At 50.8% G+C, this 14,550-nt stretch overlaps 1 protein-coding gene across 5 annotated transcripts in view; it reads left to right on the top strand.

The window, feature by feature from the left end:
• Positions 1 to 389: 389 nt before the first annotated feature.
• Positions 390 to 14,550, top strand: part of CCDC97 (coiled-coil domain containing 97) — a 50,841-nt gene continuing 36,680 nt past the window's right edge. For 2 of the 5 annotated variants that reach the window (XM_084814973.1, XM_084814971.1), the window contains exons 1-5: positions 390 to 507; positions 2,537 to 3,550; positions 4,594 to 4,851; positions 8,343 to 8,472; positions 9,637 to 9,782. In XM_084814973.1, the coding sequence (XP_084671099.1) occupies positions 465 to 507; positions 2,537 to 3,550; positions 4,594 to 4,851; positions 8,343 to 8,472; positions 9,637 to 9,751 (1,560 nt within the window). In that variant the 5' untranslated portion in view covers positions 390 to 464 and the 3' untranslated portion in view covers positions 9,752 to 9,782. Of the gene's footprint in view, positions 508 to 2,391; positions 3,551 to 4,593; positions 4,852 to 8,342; positions 8,473 to 9,636; positions 10,374 to 14,550 lie in introns of those variants that run through there. The other 3 variants (XM_084814972.1, XM_084814969.1, XM_084814974.1) reach the window with 3 other exon arrangements.

The raw sequence follows: 14,550 nt of genomic DNA, 5'->3' as shown, positions 1-14,550 counted from the left end.
ATGCTCTTAAAGGGCTTTCTCCTGTGTTGCTCCCAGACTCGAACAGGCTCCCTTTGGAGTAGTGGCCAGTCCCCACTCTTTCTCTGCGTTCAGGGTCAAGACGCATCTCTTTAACGTGGCTTTTAAAATCGTTGCTCTGTTTTTTTAAGGTTGCTTTTAGTGTTTTACTATAGTTGGGGGGCGGGGGGTAGACTGCCTTAGTTGGTTATGGAAGTCCCATCAATAAACAGCCACTCTGAAGAGGGATCGTTCACGTTTTCCTTAAAAGGGGCGGGCCCGATCCTCCTCCATAGCGATCTCCCATGCGAAGCAAGGTGGAGCCCCCCGGAACCAACGTCTCTTGGCGCCACATTCCCCGCAGCGGGGGGACTCGTTCTCCGGAGCGCCGCAGGAACCGGAAGTTCCTCCTAGAGAGCCAGCGGGGTTGTTTGGCTTTCCGCCGCGAGCGAGGTCGGTGGCGCGGGATGGAAGTAAGAGGCGAGGGCCCTCTCGAGCCGCTCTCCCTGGGTGAGTCCCGTTCCGCCGCGCCCCGTGTGTGTGTGTGTGTGGGGGGGGGGGGATTAGTGGTGTTGCACTGAAATGGGTCCCCGCTGTTTGGGAACGGCCACCGCCTGCCTCCTCTAGCTGTCTTGTCGCCCCAAGGCGCCCCTCCGCTTTTGCCGCTTTGGGACCATGTCTCCTGCATCGTTTTTGCATGGCGGGGCGGCTGCGGGCCCTGACGGAGCCCTCCCGTTGCGAGAGCGCCTGTGGCGCAGTGGTTAAGCAGCCTTCCCCAGCGTGGGCCCGCCAGATGTTTTAGGACTAGAACTCCTAGCTTCTTCCTGCCACCTATGGCTGGCTGGGGGATGCTGGGAGTTGTAGTCCAACACATCTAAAGGGGGGCAGGTTGGGGAAGGCTGGGTATTGGATGAAGAGATCTGGGTTCAAATCCATGCTCAGACATGGGCCTCATCTTATGTCTTTTGCCATCTCTCAGTGCCTAACCTACTTCACAGGGTGGTTGTGAGAACAGTCTGCTATCCTGAGCTCCAAAAAGATACCACTGGGGAGGGGAAATACTAATCTTTCCCCCTTCTCTCTCCCCCAGCCCCCAGTTTTTGTTTGTGTTCCAGGGTTAGGGTGGCATTGCCATCTCTCTCTCTTTCTTTCTTTTATGGTAGAGGCTCTTTGACAGGTAGAAGTTCCCCATGGTGTGTCTACACTGTTTTGAAAAGAAAAGAAAAAAAAGGATATGAGCCACTCTACATGTTGGGGAAAAGAGAAAGGCATTTGTATTTTTCCTCTTCCTCTGGTGATAAGCACATCTGGGGCCCCACTGGTACAGCTTAGATATGTTCATCAGTGTAACCTGCCCCTCTAGGCTTTTCTGCCTGGCATACAGTTGTTGAAGTCAAACCCTCCCAAGTGGGCGGGGGAAAGAGGAGAGAGATCAAAGGCTAAGAGAAAGTGACTTGCCTATAGCAACAGAAATTGTTGTGGCACCTTAAAGACCAGCACACTTTTATTATGGCATTAGCTTTCATGGATTACAACCTACTTCAATGCTTAGCGAGCATGTGGCTGAAATGGGGCTTGAACCTAAATGCAATCCAGTAGATCAAATTGGCTCTGAAGGGTTGTTTGTTACGATGCCACCAGCACCAAACAGTTTTTCCAAAAGGATAGCTGATTAACAGAAGAGCCATGGTGGATCAGAACAAGGGTCCATCTAGTCCAGCATTCTGTTCACACAGTGGCCAACCAGCTGCTCACGGGAAACCCACAAGCAGGATATGAGTGCAACAGCACCCTCCCGCCCATGTTTCCAGCAACTGGTATGCAGCCACATACAGCCTCTCATACTGGAGGTAGCATATAGCCATCAGGACTAGTAGCCATTGATAGCCATATCCTCCATGAATTTGTCTAATCCCTTTTTAAAGCCATCGAAATTAGTGGCCATCACTACATCTTGTGGTAGCAAATTCCAAAGTTTAACTATGTACTTTATGAAGATGTCCTTCCTTTTATCAGTCCTGAATCTCCCACCAATCAGCTTCATGGGATGACCCCTTTGGATTCTAGTGTTATGAGAGAGGGAGAAAACTGTCTCCCTATTCTTTTTCTCCACACCTTATAAAATTGTGTATACCTCTATCATGTCTCCCCTTACTGGATTGGATCATTGTCCTATTCAAAAGTTCTTGTTTTACACAAGCAGTTAATGAACAACTTAATCTGTCAGTGCATCTGTTCTTGAGTGCTTTCATCACGAGCATTCATTCTCACCAGCTTGGTTCTCCCCTACAATATTTGTACCCGCTCAAACAGTTATGACTTTCCCTTCTCTGTTTTACTGCAACTGCCCCCTTCTGCAGTCCAGTACTTGGGGTCTCCAGCTGTAATCCTACACATGCTACAAGGAGTTACCCTCGTTGGACACAGTGGTACTTCTGTGTGAACGTGCATGTGATTGTGCTGTGAGATGTCATTCACCCTTTGATGACATATGGTAGCTGTTTGACCAGCACTACTAGGAGTTTCTCTGTCTTTCCAGGTGTTAACTCACCAAGGAATGTAGAGCAAGGGAACCCAGACAACTCTCCCACCACAGAGATGCAGGGGAGATGTCTCCCAGACAAGACTGAGGCTGCGAAGCCCCTCTGCTCTGCAGAAGAAATGATGGAAATCCCGGATAGCAAAGACTGCTCTCAGAAGAGCAACAGGGTTCCTGATGTGTCTTTGCAGGTGTCCCATGGGGATGAATTGAAGCCAGGTGTCCTAGGTGCCTGTAGCTATTCAGCCGCAAACAATTTCCCATTGCCCCAGCCTCACTGGGGAGAAGAGATGTCGGGGGTCCCAGACTCACACAGTTACCCCTTGAGTAGAAATGGATCATCCAAAACACCTTCTCGTCGGGATGGGCAGTTATGGAATTCAGGTTCAAATCTTTCTACTGACAGGCAGAAGTCCACCAGTCATGGAATTGAGGCTCAGATCTTTCTCTTGACAGGCCTGGGTCCTCTCCCCTCCTACTGGGGGGAGTTCAAGAATAAAACCCCGGCTGCAAATAATGCAAGCAGAGCCACGGAACCATCTCACCTGATCAATGGATCATCGGGGATTGTGGCTTCTGAAGATGGCAGCCCTGACCAGGATGAGGCCTCTGACGCCACTCGATCCCACTGGGGTGGTGGAAAGCGAGAGCCTGTTGGCTCCAAATTGTTAGCCGCTGGACCTGTTGAGGAGGAGGATCCCGCTGTCCTAGCCATGCTCCGTGCTGTGGCCAACAGCCACTTGGCTGTACGGAGCCAACAAAAGGATGAACCGGATTTCACGTCTGCACAGAAGCTGGCCATCTTACAGGATTTGTACCGCACCAAGCCCCTGGTCTTCCTGGAGCGCTTCCGAACGGCCCTGCGTGAGGAGCACCTGCCCTGCTTCCGGCATCTATCTGGCAGCTACGAGGCAGATTTCTACTGTGCTGAAGTGCGCAGGGCTGGCCTGGGCAAAACGCGGCACACCCAGGTGCGGAACAAGCGCTACGCTGCTCTGCAGCAGCTCATCAGAGGTACCAGGGCCTGAACCCATGTGCTTTACTCTGTGTCCTAGGAGGGGACTGGAAGTCTGTTTGTTAGCGTGACGGTGATGGGGGAGGTGGAGCCAAGGTGCCTGCAGTCTATTTCTGGTTTTGCTTCTGATCTGTGAACTGCTTCTTCCTCTTCTCTCTCACCTCCTTGGTTTCTGTTCCATTGCCTCACTTGTGCCTAGATGGCCAAATCTTCAGCCAGCAACAGCACTGTAACCTGTCAATATTAGTGCAGCCTTCTCCAACCTGGTTTCCTCTAGATGCGTTGGATTGCAACTCCCACCATTCCCAGCAGAGTTATCTCTGATCTGAGATCAGAGATAACAGTGAGGATATTGGCGGGCAGCAAGGGACTCAGCTAGCACTAGGATGAGCAACCTGCTCTGGCCCAGTGGCATGCTCTGGGTGTTGCACACTGCGCCTGGGGGACGACATACCACCCGAAGCCCAGGAGTCGGCTGGGGGCTCCGGGTTTGCGATAGGGGCGGCATTGAACCCAGGGAATCAGCCACCGCCAGGAGGAGGAGCCGTTCCTCCCAGTGCCAGCCAAGTCCCTTTCTCTGTGCTGGGAGAGGCAGGAATTCGGTATCTCTCCCAGCATGGTGAAAGGCAAAATCCCTTGGGTGGGGGGATGATGTCGCTGAGTGTGGCCATGCGCACCGATGTCATCCAGCCCATGTAGGGCTGGCTCAGCCCCCTCCCAATTACAGTTCTGCATTCCTGCTCTAGGGGTTTGCAGGGCTAAGGGATTGCAAGTGGGGCTAAGCTGGGGAGGACGGATGCACTGGCAACTATTATTTCAGGACAAAAGATGCCACTAAATAAACAGGATCTTGGTAAGCCACGATCTCTAGTCCTTACTGAATATGATGGACTTGTGTGCGTTAGTGCTAGCGTTAGCATTCATCTGCCTTGCTAGTCAATTGCACAACTGTTCCCCCACCAGGAAGCTGCCTTCTTCCCTGTTCTTCAGGGTTCTGGTTTGTGTCTCTCACTCTGTCCCTCTCTCTCTTTGTTGCTTGCAGATGGGGAATACTTCAGCGACGAGCAGATGCGTTGCCGGGACCCGCTTCTTTACGAACAGTACATCGGGCAGTACCTGAGCGAGGAGGAGTTGCAGGGGCTGGGCAGCAGCAAGCTGGAGGCTTCCTGCTCCCTCTCAGGCGTCCTGCTGGACTCCTACCAGGAGCAGGTTATCCAGCGGCGGCTGCAGGTCCAGCAGGAGCAGGAAGAGGCCTGCGAGGAGGAGGAGGAGGAAGATAGTGACGACGATGATGGGGAAGGTTGGTCGAGAGGGGAAGTAGGGTTGAGTGGTTGGAGCAGCGCTGAGGAAGTCTAGGCCTCTGGTAGAGAGAGCAACACATGTTTGGTTTGAGCAGGAAGACTGGGAGCCTGGTCTCTCGGATCCATGGCTTTGCAGGGGCCATCAGGCCTAGTGGTCAGAGCCCCAAGGGCTGGGAAGAGTAGGACCGAGGACTTTTCTGGGTGCGGAACAGAGCCTGGTTTTTTTTATTATTTATCCACCCATCCAGTGAATGCGTCACTTTGCAGTCAGCCAGCGTTTCTCAGATGTTTTGAACTCTGACTCGCCTTTCAGAGTTAGGCTGCCTGCTGCACCATTCCCTCCCCTCCCACGCTCACCTAGCAGCACCACTCACCTGTTCTGTAGGTGGGTGGGCAGGGATCCTGGCCTGCGATGGTGCATGTGCCACTTCCTGCAAAAAACCTGCAGGCTGTGGGTAGTAATTCACATAAAAAGAGGGCTAGGGCAGGATCTCTCTGGTTCCTCCTAAAGCCATGTTCAGGGAAAACCCAGATGAATGCCCAAATCCTGTGGAGTTCGTAGGGCAGTGGAGGAGCCCGCCCCCCTCAGGAGGGCCACTGCCAGGAGGCATTTACTCCACCCAGGTCAAGCCTGATGAGGAAGGAAGGTGCCAGTCTTCCTCAGGGTCCTTTCCCTCCTTGGAACTTATGTGCTACCCCCCCACACACACACACACACACTCCACCCCCAGGAGGGCCAAACCCATAACTGGAGAACCATAGATATAAGCAAAAGAAAAGGCTGGGGAGAGGAGCCTGCCCCACGCAGCTTACAAGCAATGTGTCTGTATCAAGAATTTCCTTAAAAAGGGAAATTCTCAAGGCACAATCACAAGCAATTCCAACAAGAAGAAAAGGTGGAAGACAACAGAAGAAGCCAATGTGGCTTCACAGTAAGCTTAGGGATGACCTGAAAACAAAAAAGGACACATATAGGAAGAGGAAAGAAGGCCAAGTAACAAAGGAAGAGTACAGGCAGATAGCACAGAATTGCAGGGATGGCGTCAGGAAGGCTAAAGCTGAGAATGAGCTGAGGTTAGCGAGGGATGTTAAAAACAACAAAAAGGCTTTCTTCAGCTACGTGCATAGTAAAAGGCAGAGGAAAGAAATGGTGGTTCAGCTATTAAATAAGGATGGAAAAATGATAACAGATGACAAAGAAAAGGCAGAGGTGCTCAATTCCTACTTTGGCTCAGTCTTCTCCCAAAAGAGGGTCTATGACCCTCCTGGCAAAGGCGAAGTACAGGCTGAAGGGGCAGGATTGCAGCTTGAGATTGACAGGCATATGGTCAAGGAACACCTCATTACTTTGAATGAGTTCAAATCTCCAGGGCCAGATGAACTGCATCCTAGAGTCATAAAGGACTCTCAGAAGAACTCTCAGAACTGCTGTCTATTCTCTTTGAGAAATCATGGAGGACGGGGGAAGTGCCAGATGACTGCAGGAAGGCTAACGTTGTCCCTATCTTCAAAAAGGGTAAAAAGGAGGAACCTGGGAACTACAGACCAGTCAGTCTGACATCAATCCCTGGGAAAATTCTGGAGCAGATCATAAAGCAATCCCTCTGGAAGCACCTTGACAACAATGCCGTGATTACTCGAAGCCAACATGGATTTGTCAAAAACAAGTCCTGCCAGACAAATCTGATCTCATTTTTTGATCAAGTAACCTCCCTTGTAGACTGTGGGAATGCTGTAGACATCATATACCTCGACTTCAGCAAAGCTTTCGACAAAGTGCCCCATGATATCCTGATGAGCAAACTAGCTCAAAGTGGGCTAGATGAAACAATGATCCGGTGGATCCACAGTTGGCTACAGAATCGGACTCAAAGAGTGCTTCTCAATGGGACCTTCTCAAACTGAGGAGAGGTAACGAGTGGGGTACCGCAGGGCTCAGTCCTAGGCCCAGTGCTCTTCAACATTTTTATTAATGACTTGGAGGAGGAGGTGCAGGGAATGCTGATCAAATTTGCAGATGACACAAAACTGGGCGGGATAGCTAATACTTTGGAAGACAGAAACAATATTCAAAGTGATCTGGATAGACTGGAGCGCTGGGCAGAAAACAACAGAATGACATTTAATAGGGATAAATGCCAAGTTCTGCACCTAGGAAAAAGAAACCAAATGCACAGTTACAAGATGGGGGATACGTGGCTCAACCACACTACAAGCGAGAAGGATCTTGGAATTGTTGTAGATCACAAGCTCAATATGAGCCAACAATGTGATGTGGCTGCAAAAAAGGCAAATGCTATTTTGGGCTGCATTCATAGAAGCATCGCTTCCAAATCCCGGGAAGTACTAGTTCCCCTCTACTCAGCACTGGTTAGGCCTCATCTGGAGTACTGTGTCCAGTTCTGGGCACCACACTTTAAGAAGGATGCAGACAAACTGGAGAGGGTTCAGAGGAGGGCAACAAAGATGACCGGGGGACTGGAAACAAAGCCCTATGAAGAGAGACTGAAAGAACTGGGCATGTTTAGCCTTGAGAAGAGAAGACTGAGGGGAGATATGATAGCAGTCTTCAAGTACTTGAAAGGTTGTCACAGAGAAGAAGGCCAGAATCTCTTCTCGATCATCCCAGAGTGCAGGACACGGAATAATGGGCTCAAGTTCCAGGAAGCCAGATTCCGGCTGAACATCAGGAAAAACTTCCTGACTGTAAGAGCAATACGACAATGGAACCAATTACCTGGGGAGGTGGTGGGCTCTCCCACACTGGAGGCCTTCAAGACGAGGCTGGACAGCCATTTGTCAGGGATGCTCTGACTTGGATTCCTGCACTGAGCAGGGGGTTGGACTCGATGGCCTTGTAGGCTCCTTCCAGCCCTACTATTCTATGATTCTATGAAGGAGCTCCAACTCCTGAGTCTTGTCTCTGGAAGCTGGAGTGGAGTGGCTGCTGTTGCTTAGGAATGGGTGGGAAGCAGAAACACCAGATTCTCTCCTCATTGGTGGAAAGACAGTAGGTACTAGTGGCTAGTGTGCAGAATCTCTAAGAGGAGAAGGGAAATTAGGGGCCAGCTCTGGCTGGGGGATCGGTTGTGGTGAGCGGGGAGGGGGGAAGGCAGGCAGGGTGAAAACTGGGACTCTAAGCTCCCAGCTTCATGAAGGATTAGATTTAGTGGGTTAGGAATTAGAGCAGCTGTTTAATGGAGAGAGTGTGAGACTAGGACTGGGGAGGCCCGTGGGTTCAAATCCCTGCTCAGGCATGAAGCTCACTGGATGTCCTTGGTCCAGCCACCATCTTTTTGCCTAACCTACCTTACAGGGTTGTTGTGTCCCCTTGCTTCTATGTTCACCGTGTGCACCACCCCAAGCTCTACTGACAAAAAGGGGTAGGATAAAAATGTGTTAGTGAAATACACAACCAGGGTGGGTGGGCAGCTTCTCTCCAGCTCAGAAGGGTCCCTGAGTACCATCCCGTGTGTTTTTCCCCCGCTAGACAAGGCCTCTGACCCTGGCATGGACGAGTGGGTCCCTGACCAGGAGGAGAAAGCGATTCTGCGGGAAGAGTTCACCAGCCGTATGTACCAGCGCTTCCTCGATGGCAAGGATGGGGACTTTGACTACAGGTAAAGTGGGGACTAGTGAGGGATCAGGGCAGGGCGTTGGTTGCTGGGTCTCTTCTGAGGCTGCTTTCACATGCAGTGCAAGCCAGGATTTAGCATCAGGTGCATGAGCCTCTGTGAAGCCAAGCGAGGTCTCGGCCTTACGTGTTCCCCTCTCCACATCCCGCGTTTCACTTTCCCTGATCCCTGGCTTGTCCCTATGAACCAAGAATCATGTTTTAAAACAAACTCTAGTCAACTGCTCAAAAACCTCTCTTGTTTAAGAAGCTAGAGTGGCCTTCCCCAACCTGGTGCCTTCCAAATGTGTTGGACTACAACTCCCATCATTCCCTGCCATCATGGCCAACCGCTGTGTTTTTACTTTGAACAGTTCCCTCCCATGGAGGAGGAAATTGCTATGCATTTTGCGGCTCCCATTTCTAATCATGATGACTAGCAACTGTAAAAAGGAAAGGAAAGAAAAACATTCTCAGTTTAGTTTTTGTGTTAGATACCAAATTCTCTGCTTGCAGACATCTAGTTCCCTGTTAATCAGTGAAGGATTTAAGAAGGTGGAATCAAAGTTCCTAGGAACCTATGCCTCCACAATCACTGTGTCTCACAACAGGGCTTCTGGAAGCAAAATCCATTCCCCTTTTCTAGGGGGCCCAAAACACAGTAACAACCACTTGCCATTGGTCACCCGTCATTGAAGGGAGAGACCCCTCCCCTTCCTAGTGCCTCGCATCACCCCAGAGGCAGGAAGGGGTCTCCTTTTTCATGCTGGGCCAGAGAGACACTCTGCACCTCCTCCAAATTCAGCACATGCAGTGAACTTGGGGACAGAGGGTTCGTTCATGCTGAGGTTTGGAGATGCTCCGAAGCAGTGAGGATCTGTTGTTGCTTCTGTGTAAATGACTCTTCTCCTCCCCTTGTGTTGTCTGCTGGAGGGCTTGGTGGGAGGGATGCTCAGTAGCAACACAGTCCTGGTTGGCTCTGAAGCTTAGCCACAATGTATGGACCCCTCTCCCTCTCACACCTTCAAGAGCAGATGATTCCTTGGTGACAGCTGCACAGGTGTGAAGTCAGTTTCTCTTTTATAGTGTAAGCATACCCTTGGAAGACATCCCCTCCCATGGTCACATTATCTTCCCTTCCTCTCTTCTCCCACGTGCCACACCCCCGCAGTGAAGTCGATGAGAACCCAGACTTTGACAACCTGGACATCGTATCACGGGATGAGGAAGAGCGCTACTTTGATGGGGAGGAGCCGGAAGATGCCAACGCGATGGAGGCGGAATAGAGGTGCCTTAGATTCTGGCCCCAAAGTGGAGGTGAGGGCTCCAGGACACAACGGGTGGGGGGGCATAGGATGGGATGCCTTTCGTCTTCCTGCCCTGTTGCGTGACATTCATCCTGCCAGATTGGGTGGCTCAGCCTGACAGGGATCGGAAGAGCAGCTCCAATTGGAGTGGATGGAGTGTTGTCGAGATCGGAGGCGATGGGGGCGATGTCTGTGGCATCTTCCGTATCCTGCAAGCCCCTCCCGAGTCCCTCCCCTGGCTGCTTCTCAGCTGCTACCAGGAGAAGGATGCTGACCAAGGGCAAGTCCCTCTTCAGGACCGGACAGCTGCAAACTAGATCTGAAGCACCAGGGCAGATCTTGCCTTCTTGTCTGGGGTGACTGTCTCACCTCTGGACAATCCTGTCGTAGAGCTGTGATTTGGTCTCTTGAGTCTGCATTTTCCCCTTGGCCTGCCAGTGCTGGGACTCTGTGTTAGGGATGGCGCTAACCTCGAGTCTGGACTGCCGGTGGGTGCCATGTTGCTGTACAGCAACTGCTGCTGCTCTGTTGCTGGGTGGGGTGTTGTGTGTCCAGCGATTTCTCTGGCATTTGGCAGTTTGAAATAAATCTTTTGAGTAACTGTTGGCGTCATTAAGGGATTTGTTCAAAGCAAGAAAGAGCTCCACCCCAACTGGAAGCAGTCTGTGTTTCCTTAACTGACTTGCCTCCCATTCCCAACTAAGCAAGGCAAGTGAATGTTCTTGCACATCATGTAAAGGTGCAGTTCCCTGCCCCTGAAGGATTACAGTTTAGATAAAGGGGGTGGGTGGGGGAAGGAATGAGGGGCAAGTAATCTTTGGGAGTTCAAGCTTACTACTTCCGGAATTGAGATGTGGAAACTCAGGTTTTTGCACTTGTTCTGGGAAACTAGCCTTATAATTCACTCTCGCTGTTACTCGCTGAAGGGGGCAGCCTCATCAGTATGTACATCTTGCAATGATCTGCTCACTTGTTCCACGTCTTTGCTGAAGTTTTCTGCAAACCCAGTCACCTGATGGGCATCATGCAGGCCTCGCTTTGTTCCTGGGCGAAGATGTTGATTGAGACGCGTATGGCATGGCTTGTTTCCATTTTCATCTTAATTGGCTTGCGCGCCTCTTTTTTTTTTTTAAGACCTTGAGAACTACTGGGACAGTTGCAGGCAGAGTTCATTCAGTTTCTTGCATGAACTGAATGAAAACATTACGGTGGGGCAGCCTCTCCCAACTTGGTGCCCTCTAGCTATGCTGGCTGGGGGGTTATGGGAGTCGTAGTCCAAGACATCTGGAGGGCACCAAGTTGGCTGCAGAGGGGATGGTGCATTATGGCTTAGATGCTGCTGTGCCATCAGATCTGATCACCTACCTTTCTGTGTCTGGAGAGGGGAGCAAGTGCACCCCTCCTTTTTCCATTGTCCCTGCCCCTGTTGCCTTTGACAGCAGCCTGAACCGCAGAAATGTAGTAGCTGAGGCTTTCTCCATCATTTTACTTCCACAGCAAGAAAAGCTTCAGCGACTTGATTTCTGCATGACTGGCTCCAGCCAAAGCTACAGGGGTAGGGCTTTGATTAAAAAACTGTTAATCCTGTTTTGACTGTGAAGGCATGGAGGCTTAAGAATTTTAGTGACCAACTCTAGGTGCAGGGGTGGGGGGACTTGGAGAAGACAGATGGTGGGGGGCAGAACTCCAGGGTTCTGATCCTTACTCCTTGGAGGGAAGATCTTTTGAGCATAGAGGGGGGTGAGAGCTGAGGTTCCTGGGATCTCTTTTCTTTTCAAGGTTGTGGGGGGTGTTACATGTTTCGTACAGCCTTTTTCCATATCCATTTCTCTACTAAGGAACCCCTCTGTGCATTGAAGAGGATTCTAGTTGTTCTGAGGTGCACCTTTGGGGCACAAGAAGTGCTGGAGAAGTCTGTTGGGCTTTCCCTTGCTCCACAAAAGCTGAAGGTGTATCCTAGAACGTGTTCAATGGTCCTTTGTAACTGCAAATCCCAGGATCTCCATCCACCATTAGTGTTAGTGGCCTTGGGTGCCTAAGCCAGCAGGGGGCAGCAGATACCGAGTAAACCAGGGCCAGCACTTCTGCGTTGTCTCTCCAGCTGTGGCAGAGGAGTGCTGCCTCGTCCTTTGAGTCGAGGAAGGGGTCTGGGAGATCAGCCCACCTCCAACACTCTGTGCCAAGGGGCTGGCCATAAAAGTCTCAGTGTCTTGACAGTGAGGATTTCTCCCGTTCCTGCTTTATTTACTTTACCAATTTCTGTACTACCCTTCAACTATGTTTACAGGGTGGTTTATAATAAGAGACTATAAAACCATACAATTGCTACTGTGAAATACAACATTCAAGTAAAACGATAGCAACCAGTGGTAAAAACAGGAGGCAAAAGCAGTTTAAAAGATAGAACTTAAGAAGCCCGGGAACATTAAAAAGGGTCTTTGGCGCTGCAAAGATAACTGTGTAGGCAGAAGGCAGACCTTTCTGGGCTGCATGATGCTGGCCGAAACGCAACCTTTTTCCTGCTGCTTGGTTTTGTGCTCTCCTTTTGTCACTTGCAAGAACTCTGTGTTTCTCGACATATTCTGATGCCTACATCATTTGCAATGGCTTCAACATGGCTCTTAAATCTCAAAAATCAATGTGCCCCAGCTACGGGGGCCTGAACGGCATGTCCCAACATCTGCTTTTTACCTTTCTGCTTTCTGTGGCAGTGTAAGATTCCCCACCACCCGGCAGATGGACTCTTATGTGAAAATATCACTTCCGTGGTTGATCTTGAAGATGGTTGCATCTACAAGACTATCGAAGAGGAAAGGCCAAGAATGGGTTGTTGCCAGTTGTTGTTTTTTTTTGTTGGAACAATCCTCCTTTGGCCCTAAGAAGATGTAGTCCTTGCTGGCCTAGGTTGAGCTGCTGTGATGTCATAGAATGTTCAGGAATGTGTTTAGTGCTGAAAAGAAAGACGTCCACAATAGAATAATGGTGTCAGGGATTGCTAAGCCCTCCCGCTGAGTAGTGAGGTAACAGAGACTGGCTGTGCAATCCACAAGACCTTTACTCAGTTAATAAACCTCTTCACACTTGTAGCATTACACCTAATTAGCTAAACAAAGCAAGGCAGTTGCCCATCAACTCAAATGGACAATTTCCCGCCATGCCCAGGCTTTTACGGGGCTTCTCCTTCAGGGAGGGTCCTCCTGACCCAACTTCTGATGGGCAGCCAATCTGGCGGACCACCTCCCATCTCCTGCAACTCCGCCTGCTTAACTCTGTGCCAGACTCGGGCACCTGTCAGTTCCAGTGTTCCCTCCCCCTCTGACAAAGGGTGAGTTCGCACAGGGAAGGAGGATGACAGCCTCTGAACCTGGTCCTCCTGTCTGATAAGCCCCTGAGAAGATTCATCCCTGACTCCTGGGTAGTCTTGGGGGATTTCCTCCCCTGCTCACTTTTTTGGCTGAAACCAAACCAGGGAGCTTGGGCCCAGTCCTGACAATTGGCAGACAGTGCAAGCTTGGTGTCGAAAGTGAAAAAAAGGTAAATTTGTCCAGTAAATTTAATAACTTCACACGAATGCCTAGAGATGGGGAGTTTGGAGGTCAGGAAGACCTTCACATGGTGACTTGTGCAGGGGGAGTGGGGGAAGGCTTGATATAAATGTTCATGTATTCCCCCGCCCCTCAGTAAATTACACCCATAGCTGCTGTTGAGGCCAGTCCCAGTAGGGCAACTGCTTTCAGCCCAAGGGCCAAATTCAGTTCGGGAGACACTCTTGGGGACTGCATCAAATTGTGGGCACGGCCAAGAGCAAAAGATGTGGGGCCCAAAACACACAGTGCCAGCATCCTGTAGCTTAAAAGCTGTCACTGCCATAACTAAGCCTCCAGAGAGGCATGCCAGCCTTCTGGAATGGAGGAAAACTGCACAAAAGACAGGAAGCCACCAAATGATTGGTGGTTGGGGGAAGGGGGGCAGGGAAAGGGGGGGGCCTTCTGGGGAACCCCAGGAGGGCCAGATTTGGCCCCCGGGCCTAGGTTCCCCACCTCTGTCCTATGGGTTTTCCTGCTGCATGGTGACAGGGATGAACAGGCATCTGCAAAAGGTTTTCTTTTAGTGTGGGGAGAGAGACCGTCTGGACTGCAAAGGGGTGTGTGTGTCAGGGTCAAGATGTGTGAGAGAGCAGATGAATTACATGAGTTCTAGCAGCCAAGGACTCCCACACGTATGTGAGTATTTTCATTTCGTCTTCCAGCCTTGTCTCCTAGAGAAGTTGGCTTTGTTTTTGTTTTTTCCCCTTGCCAAACTACCCACAGATGCCTGACTCACCTCCACCCCCAGCATGGGGATTTCCATAGAAATTCTAGCTACGTTGCCCCACCCTACCCCACCCCCATTGGCAGGAGCTATGGCTATTTTTTCCCCCCAAAAATAGTCAAGGGCTCTTGCCTCTAATGTTCCTGCCCACTCTGGCTGGCCTGATGGATTAGAGCTTGGCTGGGAAACAGCTTGGAGCTGAAAGAGGAGGGATCCCCCAAGCAGGGGTGTCATATGCACAGATTGCAGCTTCCAGAGTTGCCATTAGATGGCACCCCTCTGCTATCCAATCACCTGTATCTATTTAACCCAGGGCTGCGGGGCGGGGGGGGGGGGGAGCTGTACATTCCTGTGCTACTTCAGAGTGAGGTGGGCTGGGATGGGGGATTTGAACATTCTGGCATTCAAATGTTCCCCTATGTACGAAAACCTTCCAGCATGTGGACAGCTGGTACGTCACAGAGAAG

Source organism: Heloderma suspectum, chromosome 10, assembly GCF_057233095.1.
Source record: "Heloderma suspectum isolate Gila_16-S chromosome 10, 16-S_ref, whole genome shotgun sequence".
NCBI classification, from domain to species: Eukaryota; Metazoa; Chordata; class Lepidosauria; order Squamata; family Helodermatidae; genus Heloderma; species Heloderma suspectum.
The sequence above is the reverse complement of the archived record's forward strand: the minus strand, read 5'-3'. Positions and strand labels throughout refer to the sequence as shown.